Here is a 20,963-nt window from a genome sequence, read left to right as displayed (position 1 = left end):
GATGATTCCTATAACCTAGAAATAGATAATAATCGTTAGAAGATGTTGCAAAATCTGGGTAGGTCATCTACCTAGTAACTTAAGCACGCTCTTAATTGGAAGTGTACACTGAGTCAAGAACCAGTATTCTCTGTGGATTATGCAATATTTCACCTGGCCTGACTAATGAAAATTAAATGCATAAGGAATGGAAGTGACATGTATGTAGATGAAGCATTTGATAAATTCTTATGCAAATCAGATTTACATAAATAGATACATATAAAGGAAGAAAGTCTGGATTATAAAAGAAAGGCAAACATCATTCAGTCACCCTCTCCAGGCTCATGGTTGGAAAATGAAGATCCTTTTACCAGTGACCTTTCTGGTTTTTATTAGTTCTCCAGGTTGGACAAGAGATAGGCACTATAACTTAGGCATTAAAGAAACTACTTGGAACTATGCTCCTACTGGTAAAAATATGCTCAACGGAAAGCCCATTTCAGAAGATCAGTAAGTAACACCTTTGCATTGAAAAAGTTCCCATTGTGGCTCAATGGTAATGAACTTGACTGGTATCCATGAAGATGAGGGTTCGATCCCTGGCCTTGCTCAGTGGGTTAAGGATCCGGCATTGCCATGAGCTGTGGTAAAGGTCGCAGACATGGCTTGGATCTGGCCTGGCTATGGCTGTGGCATAGGCCGGCGGCTACGGCTCCAATTCAACCCCTGGCCTGGGAACCTCCATATGCCACAGGTGCAGCCCTTTAAAAAAAAGAAAAAAGAAAGAATAGAAATTGCTTCTCCCTGGGATTATTGCCTCTCTTGCCCTCATGACATATATTTGAGGAATCATCTCTTAATTCATCAATTTTGTTTGAGTGGTACTCAAGACGTAAAACAAGACTTTTCCTTCTGGTATGGAGTCTACGGCAGAGACTCTAAAATTGCAGGTCTCTTCTTAATTTCTTTGTTCGGATATTTGTGACCAGGAAATCTAAAGGTTATGAGTTGTGTTCTTTTCTTTTTATTGAAGACAGTTGACTTACACTGTATGTATGTATGTTATATATATTTATTATATTTTATTATATTTTTATATTTTATTATATTTTTTCCATTGTGGTTTATCATAGGGAATTAAATATAATTCCCTGTGCTATGCAATAGGACCTGTTGTTTACCCTCTCCATGTGTAATAGCTTACATCTGCTCATTCCAACCTCCCATACGAGTGGGATTCTGATTTACTATGTTTGTCCTCCAATGTGCCCCCAATTCCACCAACAAATCCACGAATCATTTAAATGTGTAAACAGTTCTAATTTGTAGGAATTGATCTAATGGTTGAGAACTAAAGTAACCTCAATGCAGAGTTAAAAACTTTTCATGCTTCAGTACAAGGAAGTTGGGAAGTCTTTTAAACCCAAATGCCACATCTATTACTTGCTACGTTGGCATTTGATTTCTTCACCAGACCCTCCAACTTTCTCCTTACCTCCTACATGATTTTTGACCCCTTTCAGATTTTCTCCAGTGTCTGAGTTTTCTCTATAAAGTTATGTTGTAAAGCTTCTTACTTCCAGTTTCATTGGATTTAACATTGTTTTCTCTCCAGTCAAAATGTGCTAAAGTTCTTGTTTGTTTGTTTTTTCACAGAGAGTTTGAGTCCCAAACATACCTACAACAAAGCCAAGATAGGATAGGATCTATTTATAAAAAGGCTATGTATTTTGCCTATACGGATGATACATTTCAAACAATCATTGAAAAACCATCCTGGTTGGGATTTTTAGGTCCGATCATTAAAGCAGAAACTGGAGACTTCATTTATGTACATGTGAAAAATTTTGCTTCAAGAAGGTACAGTTTCCATCCTCATGGACTCACATACACTAAGGAAAATGAAGGTAAGTGGGTTCCCTTCTTTTTTTTTTTTTTTTTTTGGTCTTTTTGCTATTTCTTTGGGCCGCTCCTGTGGCTTATGGAGGTTCCCAGGCTAGGGGTCGAATCGGAGCTGTAGCCACCGGCCTACGCCAGAGCCACAGCAACGCGGGATCCGAGCCGCGTCTGCAACCTATACCACAGCTCACGGCAACGCTGGATCGTTAACCCACTGAGCAAGGGCAGGGACCGAACCCGAAACCTCAGGGTTCCTAGTCGGATTCGTTAACCACTGCGCCACAAAGGGAACTCCCCCTTTTCTTATATTCCTGCACTTTTGCTTATGAAGACTTGAAGCCCCAAACCTTAGGAAAAGCAAGGTAATTGTGAACTCGTCATTATGAACTAGGGGTAGTTTGGAGTGCATGCAGACTCTTATGTACGTGTCTTTAATTTTTTTATCCAAGATAGTTCTTTTTCAATTTCTCATCTGAAATGAGTGACCACCTTTGTGCAATTTTGGGAAAAGAAAACGCACTTTTCTCTCACACAAATAAATAAATAATGAATGAATGAATGAATGTAGGTTTTTTGGTAGGAGAAACTCATGAGTGAAATGTTAGGTTGGCAGAAATATTGTTCAGCCTTCATCTCATTTTCAGTTTCCTAGTGGATGAGGACTAGCCCCTTGGAAAACATCAGTGTCCAGGTGAAGCCATACCTTCCATACAGTATCTTCTTTCCTAAACATCTACACTCACAGCTGCCTGAGGGTGGTTGGAAAAAAGAAGAGAAGAGAAAACTAATAAATAAGATTTTGTGTTCAACATGGTCATGTTTTAAAGCCTTCTGTTGAATGAAGGAATTTATCCATAGTTATCAGACTCCAGCCCCAAGAGATGGAGATCTGAGGTGAAATTCCAGGAGAAGAAGAAAAAAAGGAGAGCAAAACCCCAGATTCAGAACTAAGGTGGTAGCTCAGGGTAATGACAGCTAGGCAGAAGGTCACTTTCGGACTTCAGTGGATGGCTCGTAGGTAACTCGGATACCTCATGGTGCCCTGGGTTCCAAGTCTGAATTTGCAGTTAAGAAACATGGAGGAGGAGTTCCCACTGTGTCTCAGCAGGTTAAGAACCCAACATAGTATCCATGAGGATGAACGTGTCATAAACCTACAGCTGCGGCTTCAATTTGACCCCTAGCTTGGTAACTTCTATATGCTGTAGGTGTAGCCAGAAAAAAAGAAAATATGGAGGGCAAATCAGGAGCCTGGATCTCTTGTGTTTAAGATTCAGGCACATAGTAGGTGCACAATAAATATTTGTGGAATCCATTTATAAAGGTGATGATCTGTTAATCTACTGCCTTATTCCAATTTAGTCTAGAAGCTGGCCAAGCTGGGCACTTAGGTGGAAACCAATTAAGGGGGAATCTAGGGAAACAGGAGGCAAGAGAGAGGAGAGGAAAAATGCACATTTTATTCTAAAAATACAGATTAAAAAACATTCATTGCTTAATGGAAAAAACATGAATCCCAGCCAAAGTAGTGTTGTCCAGTAGTTACTGTAACCACAGTGCAGGTTATGTTTTCTAGGTGCTCTATACCCTGATAATACTACAGGCCTGCAAAAAGAAGATGACCACTTGGAGCCAGGGGCAGTGTATACTTACAAATGGTTTGTGGAAGAAAAACAGGGGCCTGGTCCCAATGACAGTAACTGCGTGACAAGGATGTACCACTCCCACGTAGACACTCCAAAAGATGTAACTTCGGGACTTATTGGACCGATTATCACTTGTAAAAGAGGTAACACTTTAAAAATCTCATTGTAGCAATAGAGCCATCCAGGATAGGTGGAGTCTCTCTCACCCCCACCGCCAATGGAATTCTACTCTTAAATGAGTGAGTGCTTTTTTCTGCCTTGACCTTGATTCAACCAGTTAAGAAAGTAATGCTGCCACTTGAACTCTGAGCTCTAGATGGCGATCTTGAGTCAAATGCCTCCCTTCAAATCTAATAATGCAGGTTGGACACTAGATGGTAGTCCAATATAATAATCTTCGCTTTAGCCTTTTTTACCTCAAATTCTGCCACCTTTTCTCTATCCTACAATGGAAGTGTTGAATCTGCATGCTGGGAGGAAATAGGAAGACAAGAGGCTATTTCCCTTCCTTGCATAATCAATTCCTTAGGGTTTTGTCTGTGACACTGCAAGATTTTACTTGTGTATTTTGAGTGAAATCAGAATCATCAGTTCATTTTATAGCAAAGTGAATTATTGCAAAGAGGAAGTTTTACTGTTCATTTTGTTTCAGGAACCCTTGATGGAGACATGGAAAAAAATATCAATGAGTCTTATGTTTTGCTGTTCTCTACAACTGATGAAAACAAGAGCTGGTATATCAATGAGAATATCAATACATATACTGAACCTGGCCAAGTTAATGCTAGCGACCCTGGCTTCCAGGAAAGCAATCGCATGCGCTGTAAGATCGTAAAGAACTTCCTCATTCATTATATCCTATAATTCTAAGTTCTGTGATTCTGTTTAGTTATTTCCATTTGCTCAAGTTTGTTTAGATGAGTTTCTGTGTCCCAGTTTTTCACTCAGAGATGCTGGTTTATATGCAAGTCATCTAATAAATCCTGCTGGTTTCCAAAGTTTCATAGCAAGTAGAGTTAGGTAACTGCATTTGTTTTCTGGTCTGATATTGATCAAAGGTAGATGGCAACAACATAGCGAAGATTTAATTTGAATGTAATAAAATATTATGGAATAACAAAAGCATAACTGACTGTATATCTTTTATGAAAATGTGTTTCTACATAGGACTTTTCAGAAAAGATGCTCTTGTTATCTCAGTCACCTTTCTCCTTGCTCTCTTCTTCCACAGACTTAACTTCTTTCTATTCTTTTCCCCTTCTTCACTACTTTCTGTCTTTCAGCCTACTTTTCCTCTACTTGCCTCTAAATTTCTATGCTCCTCACTTTTAATCATAAACAATGCTTATGACTTTCTTTTGGGGGGAAAAAACAAATCAATCCTGTTGTAGATTATGCATGAGAACAATGTTGACACAGCCAAGTTTTTGTTTTTGTTTTCGTTTTAGGGCTGCATCTGCGGCATATGGAAGTTCCCAGGCTAGGGGTCCAATCGGAGCTGCAGCTGCCGGCCTATGCCACAGCCACAGCAACGCCAAATCCGAGCCGCGTCTGCGACCTACACCACAGGTCATGGCGACGCCGGATCCTTAACCCACTGAGCAAGGCCAGGGGTGGAACCCACATCCTCATGAATACTAGTCAGGTTCATTACTGCTGAGCCATGATGGGAACTCCCACGGCCAAGTTTATGTAATGAGGAAATGCATGGGATTTATACCATATGGCCTGATCTAACATGCTTGATAGGTTAATATTAATACACATTTGTTTTCAGCAATAAATGGATACATGTATGGAAATCTGCCCAATCTCACCATGTGTGCACAGGACAGGGTCAAGTGGCATTTTATCGGCATGGGTGGTGTGGTGGACACACACCCCATCTATCTCCACGGACAAACTCTGATCTCTCGGAATCATAGAAAAGACACCATTACTGTCTTCCCTGCCTCAATGGAAGATGCCTTCATGGTGGCCCAGGGTGCTGGGGAGTGGATGCTGAACTGTCAGATACATGGTAAGGATTTATTTCTTTCACATTATTTAGGGTCAAATGACTTCCAAGGTTACAACCCATTACAAATCCCTCATTCTCCAAATGGGAAAACTGCCCATCAGGGAGGTGATAGGATTGCCTTTTGGAAAGTCAGTGACAAGGTCAGGGATAGACCCTCGGTCTCTGATTCTGTGTAATAATAAACCGTTTTAAGTATGTAGGAAGTTTTCTGTTGGTGTTGTTTTTATTTAAAAAAAAATTTATACTTGTTATCCAGTGAGTCTTGTAAGAGTGTCAGAATGAGGACATAATTATTATACTTTTTCCTTTTTTTTTATTAAAGTATAGTTGATTTACAATGTTGTGCAAATTTATGCTATACAGCAAAGTGACCTAGTCGTATATACCTATGCATTCCCTTTCTTATATTGTCTTCCATCATGTTCTATCTGAAGAGACTAGATATAGTTCCCTGTGCTATATGGTAGGACCTCATCACTTATCTATTACATTTTTTTAAATTGAGAAAACAAGTTCCAAGAGGTTAAAACACTTGCTCAAAACTGTATAAAAGGAAAGGCAGGAATTATGTAGGATGAAATAATTCTAAGCTAGTACCCAGTAAACCTCCTTGTTTTAGTTTATTTCCCTCTTCAATCACACTTCTCATTAATAATAGGAAGGCCTGTTATGAAGTTATTGAGCTCTTCCATTCCTAAATATGACTAAACTCTACATATAATCATAAAAATGTTTTATTTTTCAATAAGAAATTGTGACTGTTATTAGAACTGAAGAATTTAAGTTTTTTTATACAAAAATGGGATTTACCTCTCTGATCAAACTTATTTTTTTAAGTCCCATACTTTGGTTAGCATCATGCTTCAATTAATTATTTAAACAACTAAACAACAAATATCTATTGAGATTTCCTATGTGCTGTGTCCCTCCCATGGCTGTCCCCACACAGAGAACCGCACACTGCTACTGTAACTCAAGGACAGAATTAATGATAAAAAGGTTCTCACAGAGTTCCCGTCATGGCTCAGTGGTTAGCGAATCCGACTAGGAACCATGAGGTTGCAGGTTCGATCCCTGGCCTTGCTCAGTGGGTTAAGGATCAGGAGTTGCCATGAGCTGTGGTGTAGGTTGCAGACTCGGCTCAGATCCTGCATTGCTGTGGCTCTGGTGTAGGCCGGTGACTACAGCTCCGACTCGACCCCTAGCCTGGAAACCTCCATATGCCAAGGGAGCAGCCCAAGAAATGACAAAAAGACAAAAATAAAATAAAATAAAATAAAAAAATAAAATTAATAAAATTAAATTTAAAAAAATAAAAAATAAAAAGGTTCTCACTTGGCAAGAAGTATTGTTCTCAGATTAAAATGTACACTCAGCCATACTTCCTCTATTTACCTTGTTTGCAGATGGTGCCTTTAAGCCAGGTCTTTCCTCCTCAGCTCTGAAGAAAGAATAGGTTCAACGCTAGACACAATCAAGAAAGCTTCTGAAAGTTCCAGTTCTTTGGCCAATGAACCCCATTTTTTAAAAATGCACTTCCAGTCTTTTTTTTTCTTTTTTTTCCAGCAATTACGAGAATACATGAACAGAATTGCTAAAAAGAAAGGAAAGGAGGGGGAAAAAAGGGAGTTCCCATTGTCGCACAGCAGAAATGCATCCGACTAGGAATCATGAGGTTGCAGTTTCGATCCCTGGCCTCGCACAGTGCGTTAAGGATCTGGCGTTACCATGAGCTGTGGTGTAGGTCTCAGATGTGGCTCCAATCCTGCGTTGCTGTGGCTGTGGCTTAGGCTAGCAGCTATAGCTTCAATTTGACCTCTCGTCTGGGAACCTCCATATGCCACAGGTGTGACCCTAAAAAGCAAAAAAAAAAAAAAAAAAGGGGGAGGGAAGAGGAAGGGGTCTGGAAGGGAGTGAAGGAGAGAGAGAGAGAATTAGTTGGGGGGAGCACCAGGCAACAAAAGTGAAAGTCTAATATGATGTGTGAGAGCCACCTCATAGGAGCTCTCCAGAGCTGAGTTAAATAAGCCAGCTGGTAAATTGTTAGTAATTTCAAATTTGGCCACAGGAGGAATGTTGACACCACCAAAATTAGTGCATGCTCACACACACACATACACACAAATCTGATTTTGTGTTTGTCTTTGGAGAAAAGGTTTAAGAATATACTCTCAGTCCTACCCTACCCCACCATCATTCCAGCTCCTTCCCTAGAGAATAATCCCTGTATTCAGTTTGGTGTGAATACATGAACCTCTGTTTACTAGCATTTTCACACAATATATATGAACATGTAGAAATAAAAATGCACAACTATGTTTTTTAATCTGATTTAAAAAAATTTTTTTTTGTACCACACCTGTGGCATGTGGAAGCTCCCAGGCTAGGGGTCAAATAAGAGCTGTAGCTGTAGGTCTGCACCACAGCCTCAGCAACACTGGATCCAAGCTGCATATGCAACCTATGCTTCAGTTTTCAGCAACACCACATCAGAAATAGAACTCACCTCTTCACAGACACTATGTGGGGTTCTTAACACAATAAACCACAATGGGAACCCTTGCATGGCTATGTTTTGTCTTTTGTTCTGCATATGTAGATTACACTGCATATGTGTTTATTTAATTATATAACTTTTATAATTGTTTATTATTTTTATATACTGGGTTTTTATTCTGCTGCTTGCTTTCTTCACTGATCAATATGTCTTGAAATCTTTTCCATGACATTTCCTATACCTCTAACTTACTCTTTTAAACCGTTGTGTAGTTTTTCATATTTAAGATATATCCTAATTTATTTAACAATTTGTCTACTGATGTTTAAATTGCTTCTTCCTTTTTGGTTCACTAACCGTGTTATACCTCATACCCTTTTATTTGTATCTTTTTATGTATGTTCAACTGTTTGTTTTTCCTAACTATGAAGTGACTTTTTTTTTTCTTTTTGCTTTTTGCTTTTTAGGTCCAAACCTGGGGCATATGGAGGTTCCTAGGCTAGAGGTCCAATTGGAGCTGTAGCCGCCAGCCTACACCACAGCCACAGCTACTCCAGATCCGAGTACTGCGACCTACACCATAGCTCATGGCAACCCCGATCCTTAACCCACTGAGCGAGGCCAGAGATCGAACCTGCAACCCCATGGTTCCCAGTCAGATTCATTTCTACTGCGCCACCGTGGGAACCCCTGAAGTGAAAATTTTAATGGAAGTGTTTTTAATTTTAACAAACGCTGCCAAATTGGCTTCCAAAAAATCTGTATTAATTTATACTTTCACCAACAGCGCTCTGAAATTAAAACACAGGACTGATGCCTTCGTGGAAATGTACCTGCCTTGATTTTCTTCCTGCCAAGTAGTTAAACTAATAAACCAACTAACTCATTAGTAATTATTAGTAACATACATGTAAGGGAAAAGCAAACTCTCAAATTTCTTTTGGTAGGCAGGTGCCATATTCATGTAGGAGTTGGACCAATGCTGGTTATTATTCTCCAGTAATATATATTCCTCTAACATTCGTCTTTGCATCCTGAGTTTTGTACTCACTTTCTACATTTCAACTTTTTACATAGATTCTATAAATAAAATGCCTCATGTTTCTCAAAGAAAAGGAAAGTTGCAATGTTGTTGGCTAAAATTTTAAAAATGTGTATGGACTAAGAAAATATTTTAATGTTTTAATAACATTCTCTACTTGGGTTTACTGTTTTTCAGAGGGTATGGAGGCCTTCTTCAATGTAAGGAATTGCCAAAAACCTTCAACAGATGCTAATGGGACACAAGTTGTACACTATTATATTGCTGCTGAAGAAATTTCTTGGAATTATGCTCCCTCTGGTATAGATTTCTTCTCTAAAAAAAATTTAACAGCAGCTGGAAGGTAATGATTTTAATAAAGATTAAAATATTTATGGCTAAATAAAGATAATTGAACTTATTTGAAACCTAGCTACTCCTAAAAAGAATTTAATCATCTTATTATAAAGAATATACTGATTAAAATAAAGGTAGGAAAATAATGGGAAAATACTGAGCCATTGGCCTAAGGACCATTGCTACATGAAATTTTTCTCTAAATGCCTTGGCAGCCAATGCAAAGGAAAACATATTGCTCATCTTTTTCCTAGCACAAAATTTTAAAATGGATTTATTTTATAATTATGAAACATTTAACAACACAGTGGATAGTGTTATCAAAAGCATTTTACAAAAATCCAGAATTAGTCCTCATTAGTAATTTATACTTTCCTACTAAGATCTGGGCGTATAATTAATCATTTCTTGTGACATCCTTAAATCATATAAATATTTTTTACTCAATAACCCCTTAATAATATATTACCAATTGCTTCTTCAATAACAAAAAACATTGACTAAAATACATTATTGTGGCATCAGCATTTAAAAGTACACACAAAGTGTTTCTGATAGTCTAACTGCTAAGTATATTTACCAATTTGCAGATTACAGGAGTTTTAATTCATTTGGTCTATTGAATGAAAAATTTTATGTCAGAAAATATCAAGTTTATAAACACCAAAAATAATGTTTTCCATAGTATTTATTATTTTCCAATTCACTCACAGAAAATTTAAGAAAGCTAAGGATGTTATATCGTGATTTTCTGTACTTACATTTCAAGCTTATCAACAAATTCTTCAATCTGTGTAGTGGAAGTTTTGTATTAATTGTGTAATGGCTATCTAAGCTTAGAGCAAAAATTAGATTCAACTCTCATTTTATTTTATTTGTCTTTTTTGCCATTTCTTGGGCTGCTCATGTGGCATATGGAGGTTCCTAGGCTGGGTGTCTAATCGGAGCTGTAGCCACCGGCCTATGCCAGAGCCATAGCAACTCAGGATCCGAGCCGCACCACAACCCACGGCAACGCCAGATCGTCAACCCACTGAGCAAGGCCAGGGACTGAACCCGCAACCTCATGGTTCCTAGTTGGATTCGTTAACCACTGAGCCACTATGGGAACTCCTCAACTCTCATTTTCTATTGACTAAAAGTAAGTATGAAATAAGAGATTCTTTCAGCTTGCATGGTTCTCCTGGCTGTGAAATTGGGTGATGTCTCAGCATTGCAAGTCATTGCTTCCTCTAAGGAACACTTTTTCTCAGGGCACTGCATTTTATCTTGTTAAAATAGAATTAAAAAGTTAAGAATGATACCTCTCAGGTCTATATTCTAGCGTCTCTGCACAGTTGTTTTAAAAGCAATGCTTGTTACTACCTGCCTAAGGAAAAAAAATCAGACATAACACTTTAAAAATATTTATTCCAAAAGAAAACATGTAGGTTAACTACTAAGTGGACAGACAGGTACACATAGATAGACAAAAGACTGAAAAGGTATCTGTGGAAAATGTTGACAGTGGTTTTATATATTGATTGTGGGATTATTAATACTTTAATTTTCTTTGTTATACTTTATTTTTCAAATTTTCTGCAATAAGCATGGATTGTTTTTATAAATAAAAATTACAGGGAATTCCCGTCGTGGCGCAGTGGTTAACGAATCCGACTAGGAACCATGAGGTTGCAAGTTCGATCCCTGACCTTGCTCAGTGGGTTAACGTTGCAGTGAGCTGTGGCGTAGGCCGCAGACGCAGCTTGGATCCCGCGTTGCTATGGCTCTGACATAGGCTGGCAGCTACAGCTCCAATTAGACCCCTACCCTGGGAACCTCCATATGCTGCGGGAGCAGCCCAAGAAATGGCAAAAAGACAAAAAAGACAAAAAAAAAATTACAAGGACTTTAAAAGAAAGATGCATATAGGTTCTTGCTTTCTTGACACATGATCACTGTAAATTGAAAAGCTCTTTGTGTATCTTTCTCCACACAGTGAATCCCGGCTCTATTTTGAACAAAGCCCAACCAGAATTGGAGGAACTTATAAAAAACTTGTTTACCGTGAATACACAGATGCTTCTTTCCAAACACAGAAGGCAAGAGCAGTGCACCTTGGAATCCTTGGTAAGATTAGTTCATGGCTTGTAGGATTATAAACACCATTTATACATAGTCTATGAAATCAAGAGTATTCACCAACTCATAGTTTTAGAGATTTTAGCTGTCATTTGGTAGCCTTATGAACATAGTACATGCCTATTCACACAATTTTACTTTTGTCTGTGCCTGTGGCACATGAATGTTCCCAGGGCGAGGGAGCAAACCTGCACCACAGTAGCAACCCAAGCTGCAGCAGTGAGAGCACCTGATCCTTAACCTACTGTGCCACAAGAGAACTCCACACCTGATTTTAAACTACATTTTTTGTTCTTATAAATCCAATAAGATGAATATACCCATGTTCTTCAAAGGAACTTTCCAAGACCCTGAATCATCTAGACCTCTTGTAGCTGGACACATTTCTGGTTCACGATATCATCCTTTTAATTTGCTCCTAAAAGAATCTTACCCAAGCAAGCAATACCACCTGACAATGACATTTATAAAAACCAAGGACAACTCCTAACTCTGTTCGTTTCTAGGTCCTGTTCTTAGGGCAGAGGTAGGACAGACCATCCAGGTCACTTTCTATAACAATGCCTCCCTGCCACTCAGCATTCACCCCCACGGACTGCGTTACAACAAGAGCAACGAGGGCTCCTTCTACAAAACACCCATGGGGAGTAAGTACCAGAGCTGAGCCGGGGGAGGGGGGGGTGCAAGCCAGACTGCAATATAATGTCAGCAGGAAAGTCAGACTCCCCCTAAAATCGCTGTGAAGCCCACTTCTACATCCTCACAGCTCTGTGTACTTACTGTGACAGACTCCTTCAGTCCCTTTCAACTGTCACCCAGGGAGCTATAAGGTGAGCAAGACACTGTCCTTGCTCTCAGAGATCTCATGGTCTAGACAAGGGTACTTTGGGTCCCAAGTCCTATTTTACAAATGTTTATTTCCTTCTAGGTCTCCCTTCATCCTCCTCACATATAAATCCTGGCGCAACATTTGTCTATACCTGGGACATTCCTAGAGATGTGGGTCCCACAGCCACAGACCCCAACTGCCTGACCTGGTTCTACTACTCCTCAGTGAACCCTCCAAAGGACACCAACAGTGGCCTTGTGGGACCCCTCCTCGTCTGCAGAAATGGAAGTCTGGGTGAGGATGGCAAACAGGTGAGTCGGGGGACCTACGTGCCATTACGCCTTGCTGAGAGGTGGCTTGAGACAGAGCTGTGGGGGAAGGGCAAGTGGCAAAAGGCAGCTTCACCTTTTGTATGTGGTGTCTTCCAATTCCATTCTCTCCTTTGCTCTGTAACTGTGTCTCCCTCTGCCCCTTGAGCATCCACCCTGGCACATTCCATCCACACATCTAATTCCACTGCACTATTTTAACTCTTCATCTCCCTCTGGACAGCACCACCTGTCCACTTCTCTAAGTCAGCCCCCTTTTCTCTATTCTGTGTCTTAGATAAAGACACCACCAAGCCTGGGACTCCAAAAACAACTCCTCCTTTCTTACCTCCAACATTAGTCATCAACTCTCCAATGCCACTGCTTTATTTTAGGTTCCATCATCTCTTTCTAAATTTCTTTCACCTCCTGACTGCTGTCTCCACTTTCATCTGGCTTCACTGTAGCTCCACACCCCTCCCTTTCAATTATGGTTAGAGCACTCTCCACCCTAAAAGTCATCCCACAAGTTGTTGGCTTAGAAGGCAACACATTGGGTCCTGTGGATGCCTGCAGATGTATGTTCCCTTCCTCTTCATCCTGCACAGGCCATTCTGGGCTTATTGAATTAGCTTGTTAGTCCCTGAGTAAGGACAGCTAATTTACATCTCTTTGACTTTGACTTTCTTTTCTCTCAGTTTGGAATGGCCCTTCCTCACTGTGTTACTGGCTAAAAAGAGAGACTTTTAAGAACTCAATCTGAAGATTCTTTCTTTAGCTTCAAATATTCCCTAAGCAAAGTTAGTTGAAATTCCTGCAGGTTACCGTAGTTCCTTGAGAATATTTCTGTAAGAGCACTTATCCATGCAGTTATTTTCAGTGGCCTGTTACTAGACTATATGTTCCTTGAGACCATATTCTAGGTTTTATTAATTTTTGTAGTTACCACAGCCTCCTCTCTGTCATGTAATAGGTGTTCAATAATTTACTCAGTGAATATCCAAGTTCTTTTATGCATTTGCAATGCATGTGTAGTAAAACATTATAACCTCTCCACTATAAATATATATAATTGAATGTATATTTTATTTTCAAATGTGGTTATATATTTATATTCATCTATATAATGAAAGTCATGTAAATAGTCTCATAATTTTCATGTTATCCAAAAATATAAATATACATACATATTTAATTTATTCATAAATTCTAAAAATGCAGACTTTTTTATAATTGAAAACATTTTATTTCACTTGTTACAAAGCATCCTATGAAAAGACAGTATTAACTTCTATGATTTTACAGTTTAGTTTTACAGCGTTAAGATGTAAAGTCCTTAAAGTAAGAGCTTTATATGAAAACAGTTGTAGAAGTTTCTGCTAACTTCTTAGTTGTGTGATAAATCCACTCACTGGGATTCTTGCCTTTATATAAAACATATATATATATATATATATATACACACACACACACACACACACACACACACGTGTGTGTATAATGTTCATAAGCAGGGAAGTCAACTGATCAGATTTTTCCAGCAGTCTACAAACCCCTTGTCTGGGAAATCCGGTATGCAAGTCAACCATCTGACTAAACTTTAAATGCAGACCATCTATATGTACTTTATGTCTACTTCTTTTTCTGTTCTCATCCATAGAAAGGAATAGACAAAGAATTTTACCTGCTTGCCACTATATTTGATGAAAAAAAAGTTACCTCTTGGATGAAAATATCAGGACATTTACCACAGAGCCTGAAAATGTGGATAAAGAGGATCCAGACTTCCAAGACTCTAACTACATGTTCTGTAAGAGAACATTTAGTTTACCAGATGAGTGTATTAAGCAGTTGTTTAATTTCATTATGCCTAAAGAATTACAGCTTGTTTAAGAGAGAATTACATTTTCCCCTCAATGGTTTTCATGTTTTCTTTAAATATGATTTCACAATGAAAAATATTGCCTAGGAGGCTGATTATGTTACATTAAATTTACTAACTATTTACCAGTGCCTTTTTGGTGCCATACATCATTTTAGTGACTGATAAATGTGATCTATAAAAGTCATATATTTCTCTATTTCTAAATTATTGGGGTGGATGGGTGAGATGTTTGTTGGGTTGGTTGGTTGATTGGTTGGTTGGTTTTTGAAGATTGTAAAGTGTGATGGGAAAAGGATTGGTCTAGAATCTGGAAACTTGAACTCTGCTCTAGAAGTTCCATTCTGAGCTTAATGACACTGAACAAGTCTCTCTGGCCTTAATTTCCTGAAATCTAAAAGGACGGGGCTGACTTGGATAATCTTAAGATCTTACATGGACGAACTGCTTCATGATTTATCCTTTGTTCAGTTTCAAGAGATGTCAAGTACCAATAAGTTAAATAGTCTTCTTTGTCACAAATGTCTTGCAGCCATAAATGGATACATGTATGGAAATCTGCCTGGACTGGATATGTGCTTAGGAGACAACGTTTCGTGGCACGTTCTTAGTGTGGGATCAGACCAGGACTTACACGGGATATATTTTTCAGGAAATACCTTCACTTCCTTAGGAGCAAGGGGCGACACAATAGCTCTGTTTCCCCACATCTCTCAAACACTTTTGATGACACCCGATTCCCTAGGTAAGTTGTGGATCTTCTCTATTAGCCTGAACACGTCCAGAATATGAAAAAACAATGTCTTCATATGCTCTGAATATTCTGTTTGTACAGGGTTTGTTTTTGTTTGTTTGTTTGTTTGTCTTTTTGCCATTTCTTGGGCTGCTCTTGTGAAGTATGGAAGTTCCCAGGCTAGGGGTCTAATCAGAGCTGTAGCCACTGGCCTACATCAGAGCCACAGCAATGGGGGATCCGAGCTGCGTCTGTGACCTACACCACAGCTCATGGCAACGCCGGATCCTTAACCCACGGAGCAAGGCCAGGGATCCAACCCACAACCTCATGGTTCCTAGTTGGATTCTTTAACCACTGTGCCATGATGGGAACTCCTGCTTTTTTTTTTTTTTTTTTTTTTTAAAGGGGGTTATCCAAATAGCATTTTAAAAACCTTTGCCCAGCTCCATTTAATTTATTGGAACATTAGTATATCATTTTGCTGTACACAAAAATCCCCTCGGCCTTTCCCAGTTTTCTCTTAACAGCCTCTAGGCTCTGAATCAACCCATACTTTTCAAAAGCAGTGAAGATGCTTTGAAGCATTTTAACTTGTTTTTATTTATTATGTGCTGCCTTTATTTCTCTTCTGCCCATTCATTTCCCAGGTCTTCCTCCTGTTCTACCCTACCGCAGTCTCTTCTGTCTGCTTCTCTCTATGCCTCTCCTTGTTAGCTTTGCTCTCTAGGGAAATGTTTTGACTTCAAGAAGACTGATTATTGCTGACAAGAAAAAAGTTTTTAAAGGTACTTTGTGGAGTTCCCATTGTAAATCAGCAGGTTAAGAATCCAACTAGTATCCATGAGAATGCAGGTTCTATCCCTGGCCTCGCTTGTTGGATTAAGGATCCAACGTGGCCATAAACTGCAGCATAGGTCACAGATGCAGCTCAGATCTGGCATTGCTGTGGCTGTGGTGTAAGCCTACAACTGCAGATCAGATTGGACTCCTAGCCTGGAAACTTCCATATGCTTAGATGCAGCCACAAAAAGAATAAGCAAACAAATAAGTAAAGGTACCTTGTATCAGGGAATTGTTATAGGGATCAGAGGCACCTCCCCTTCCCTCTGAACCTAATATCCTCATTTGTAAATAGGGGTTGTAATTATTTGCAATCCATAAAAGGAAATAGACACAATCATATGAGAGAGATGTCATGTACTTACTATGTTTATTGTTATTGGTCCACAATACCTTGCAATACAAACTCTAAGGGCAAGAATTTTTGACTATTTTGTTCATTGATGTTTCCCAGAAATCCCTAGAAATATGCCTGGCATAAAGAAGATACTCAATAAATATTTCTCAAATTAGTGAAAGAATGAATCAACTATTTTACAACGTTTCTTTGGGGGGAATTATATCTTATAGATGACTTCACAGAAAGAAGACATTTGACTCAAAGCCTTAAACATTTTTTTCTTACTCACTTCTAGGAGTTTTTGATGTGGTTTGTATAACCTCAGAGCATTACCAAGGAGGCATGAAACATAAATACCGAGTGAGGCAGTGTTCAAAGTCGAACCCGGATCAAACTCAGTACCAGGAGGAGAAGATTATTTATATTGCAGCTGAGGAAATTGTGTGGGATTATTCTCCAAGCAGAAAGTGGGAGAAAGAACTGAAGAGCCTTCAAAGAAAGAAGTATGGCGGTGACTTGAGTCTCTACTTGGGCAGGCTTTATTCTGTAGTCCTCAATGCTTTCCTCCCTCCCCCTCCTCTCTGTCTCTGTCTCCCTGTCTCTGTCTCTCCTGTTTTCATCTCTGTCTCGTGTGTGTGTGTGTGTGTGTGTGTGTGTGTGTGTGTGTGTGTGTGTGTGTTTTGGGGGATGGTATTTATTTGTGCATAGTATGGTATGTGTATGTGGTATGCCTGTGTGTGATGGGCTTGCATATGTGATGTGTGTGACATGTATTTAGGATACATTCAATTACAAATAATTTCAAAATGTGTGTGTGTGTTGTCTTCAGTGACAAATGACTGCAGTTCTTTCCAAATATCTATATAACTTACTTCTTCTGTGCTGTTTCCTCCTGTGTCTTTTTTTTACTTCTTGTATCTTATCTTTCTCATGTGTTTTACCATCTAGTCTCATCACTTTGATGTATAATTAACCTAAGTTCAGCTACATTTAACATTTGGGATTAGTCAGAATTTTTTCATCTTCATTTGTTTCTGTCTATTGCTACTCTTCTGAGAACCTCACATTGAAGACACTGATTTTTCTCCTTGTATAAAATTTGATCTCTTTCTCTGATTTACTCTTATGATTTATTTGTCTATCAAAACTAAAATTTCACCCCAAAACCATGTTTTAAAGTACAGAATGAATATCCAAAAATCCTAGCAAAATGAACATATTTTTAAAAGTGGAATTATTTTTCAAGGTAAACTAACCTCTAAAATAACCTCTAATAATAAATTGCATTATTCCAATGAGAAGTCCTTCCATATAAAAATCTGTCTAATTTAATTGTTAAATTAACTAACTTTGTGGGTTATTTGTTTATTTGTTTGTTTTGCTTTTGATTCCATTTTCTCAAAGTGAAACAGACATATATTTGGATAGAATTGGGACATTTCTTGGGTCCAAATACAAGAAAGTTGTCTACCGTCAATATGATGATATCACATTCACGCATCAAACAGAAAGAAATGAAGATGAAAAACATCTGGATATACTAGGTATTGATGCAATAACCGATTGATTTTGGGGTTTATCATCTTGTCTTCAGCCGCTAGAGATAATTGCCTATATTAAGGATATTTTCAACTTCCACGTTGACAGAGGAAGGTGCCTATAATTCTACCTTTAATTTGTTTGCTGATAGGCACTTTTACTGGGAAAGGAAAAGTGACTCAAATATTGTTTAATGGAACATAAGAAGACCGTGGACGATTAATATGATCAGTTTCAGATTACCTGGCTTCTTGCACTCAGAATCCCAAAATTCTGGATCTGGGAGGGACCCTAGAAAGAGCATTTAGTTAATTTCTTTGAAATTAAAACAAATCCCAGAAACCCTAGTAGATTGAGATGGGACCTTTGTTTAAATCTACTTTAATTTAAACACTTGAGTGTTAAGATTTAATTTCGTCCTCGGTCCAGGAGTGAAGAAAATGACAGCCCTTTCCTCCACTCTGGACACATCAGCCAGGAAAGCCACAAGTTACTCCCAAGCACCCACATGTAACATATCCATAAGTCACAAGGTACCTCTGTAGGTCACACGGTATTTTCGCACATCAAATGGCATTTCCACACCTTGGTTAGTATTTCCAGAAGTTACGTGGCATTTCCATAAGCCCAAATCTTATTTCAGTCCCAATATCTGGGTCTACTGCAGGCCATTTTCTGGCATGATGCCCTAAAAAGATGGATTAACAAGCGGATGAGGAGGAACTTTTCTTGGCTTCTCATTGGTCTCTCCGGCTTTGCAAGCCCTGGAGGGAGAGCTGTACTCCCTAATCCCTGCTGCTTTGGGACAGGCCTTCGTTTTCAATAGCAGCAGGATATTTGTTTTCTCTAGGATTCTGGTCAAATGTTCTAAGACAAATAACACAATATGACCCTCTAGACTCCATTGTTATTTATACAAAAAGCCCCACTTCGGAGAAAAGGAAAAACAAGGACCGTGTTTGAGAAGGTAGAATTGCCGCAGGAGGCAGAGGTGCTGTCCTTCACTAGCATCTAGCGTCCACCAGGTGTTTTCAGGCTCCGATTTTAGTAATTATAGCACAGGCTTAAGGAGAGTTCTCACTGCTTAGTTCATCTCAGAATGTTCTCTGTTTCAGAATTTTTAGAGCCACAGATTCATTATGCTTCCAAATAGAAAGCAGATTTATAACGTATTCTATCCCTCCCAGCGTTCTTAGCCCGGGATGGAAGGGAGAGAGAACGAAATGAAAGGTCTTCAGTTTGGGAGAGAAATAATCGCTCTGGGTCAGTAAAATGGCCTTACAGATCCTCCAAAAAGAATGAGAGGCTTAAATGATGAGGCTGGCCAAGAAAGAAAATAAAGTTAGAAAATAAAGTTTTGAAACTAAAAATAGCATTTCTAAATAACGTGTTTTCATAGGCATTAACTGATGCTCATCGAAGTAAATTTTCTAGAGCTGGAGCTTATAAAAATTCTAGATGATTTAAATTCTCAAAAAAAAAAATAAGTTTCACAAACAAGCAAAGGTCCATTCGTTAAATGTGCTTGTCTTTCTTTTGGCTACATGTTAAGGAAAAGAATAAGTCACTGTGTAAATACTTAAAGAGGACAGGTGACTCATAATTAAAAATAAATAGCAACTAACCACACATTTTCTATTTTCTAGGTCCTTTAATATTTCTCAGCCCAGGTCAGAAACTCCATATTGTCTTTAAAAATAACGCCTCAAGACCATATTCTATTCATGCTCATGGAGTAAAAACTAACTATTCCACTGTTGTTTCAACACAGCCAGGTAACTGCCTTGGGAGAAAGAAAAGTCCCAAAGCTTTTATGCAAGACCATAGGGCTAATCTTTGCTCTCTTTTTGTTTTGTTTTATTTTGTGGAATACCTACTATATGCTATTCTATGTTTTTTTTTTTACTAAGATATTATTGATTTACAATCTTATATTTGTTTCAAGTATACAACATAGTGATTCAAAATTTTTATAGATTATACCCCATTTGTAGTTATTATAAAATGCTAGCTTTATTCCCTGTGCTGTACAGTATATCCTTATAGCTTATTTTATATATAGTAGTTTGTATCTCTTAATTCCTTACCCCTGTCTTTTCCCTTCCCACTTACCCCTCCCCACTGATAACCACTGGTTTGTTCTCTGTATCTATAAGTTGGTTTCTTTTCTGTTATACTCACTAGTGTGTTTTATTTTTTAGATTCCACATATGTGATATCATACAGTATTTCTTTCTCTGTCTGACTTATTTCACTAAGTGAACTACCCTCCTGGTCCATCCATGTAGTCACAAATGGCAAAATTTCATTCTTTGTTATGGCTGAGTAGTATCTCATTATATACATAGTGAAATTATATATTCAACATATATGTGTGTGTATATATATGTGTGTGTATATACATAAAAGACATCTTTTTTACTTTTTTATTTTTTAAAGCTTTCCCCATCTTTTTTTATTTTTATTTTTTATTTATTTTTATTTTCGACTGCCTCGTGGCATATGGGGTTCCCAGGCCAGGGATCAGATCTGAACTGCAGGCAAGACCTAAGCTGCAGCTGCAGGAATACCAGATCATTAACCCACTGAGCCAGGCTAGATTGAACCTGAATCCCTGAGCTCCCAAGTCACCACCAATCCTGTTGCACCACAGCAAGAACTCCTATAACACATCTTCTTTATCCATTCATCTGTAAAAGGACACTGAGGTTGCTTCCATATCTTGGCTATTGTAAATAATGCTGCTGTGAAAACATTGAGGTCCATGTATCTTTTTGAATTAGTCTTTTATTTTTTGGATATATATCCAGGATTGTATTTGCTGGATCATATGGTAGTTTGTGTGCAGGTAGTGAGCGCTCTTGGGATCAACAGCTATGGGGGGGACAAAAGAAAGAAGCAGAAATGGGTAGGGGAAAGCTTTAACAGAGATGCAGCCTCAATAGA

General features: G+C 38.6%; 1 protein-coding gene across 1 annotated transcript in view; it reads left to right on the top strand.

Annotated features, from left to right (window-relative positions):
- Positions 1 to 328: 328 nt before the first annotated feature.
- CPHL1 (ceruloplasmin and hephaestin like 1) overlaps positions 329 to 20,963 on the top strand; it is a 33,157-nt gene continuing 12,522 nt past the window's right edge. The window contains 15 exon segments of the mRNA NM_001244603.2: positions 329 to 492; positions 1,639 to 1,889; positions 3,458 to 3,670; positions 4,180 to 4,350; positions 5,305 to 5,547; positions 9,264 to 9,429; positions 11,401 to 11,531; positions 12,050 to 12,190; positions 12,472 to 12,683; positions 14,341 to 14,388; positions 14,391 to 14,490; positions 15,095 to 15,307; positions 16,774 to 16,981; positions 17,883 to 18,022; positions 19,664 to 19,792. Coding sequence (NP_001231532.2) covers positions 338 to 492; positions 1,639 to 1,889; positions 3,458 to 3,670; positions 4,180 to 4,350; positions 5,305 to 5,547; positions 9,264 to 9,429; positions 11,401 to 11,531; positions 12,050 to 12,190; positions 12,472 to 12,683; positions 14,341 to 14,388; positions 14,391 to 14,490; positions 15,095 to 15,307; positions 16,774 to 16,981; positions 17,883 to 18,022; positions 19,664 to 19,792 — 2,521 coding nt within the window. The 5' untranslated portion in view covers positions 329 to 337.

This window comes from Sus scrofa, chromosome 13 (assembly GCF_054392235.1).
Source record: "Sus scrofa isolate SSC_HxYL_T2T_F1_AM1 chromosome 13, Sscrofa_HxYL_maternal_Yorkshire_Landrace_v2.0, whole genome shotgun sequence".
Classification (NCBI taxonomy): domain Eukaryota; kingdom Metazoa; phylum Chordata; class Mammalia; order Artiodactyla; family Suidae; genus Sus; species Sus scrofa.
The sequence above is the reverse complement of the archived record's forward strand: the minus strand, read 5'-3'. Positions and strand labels throughout refer to the sequence as shown.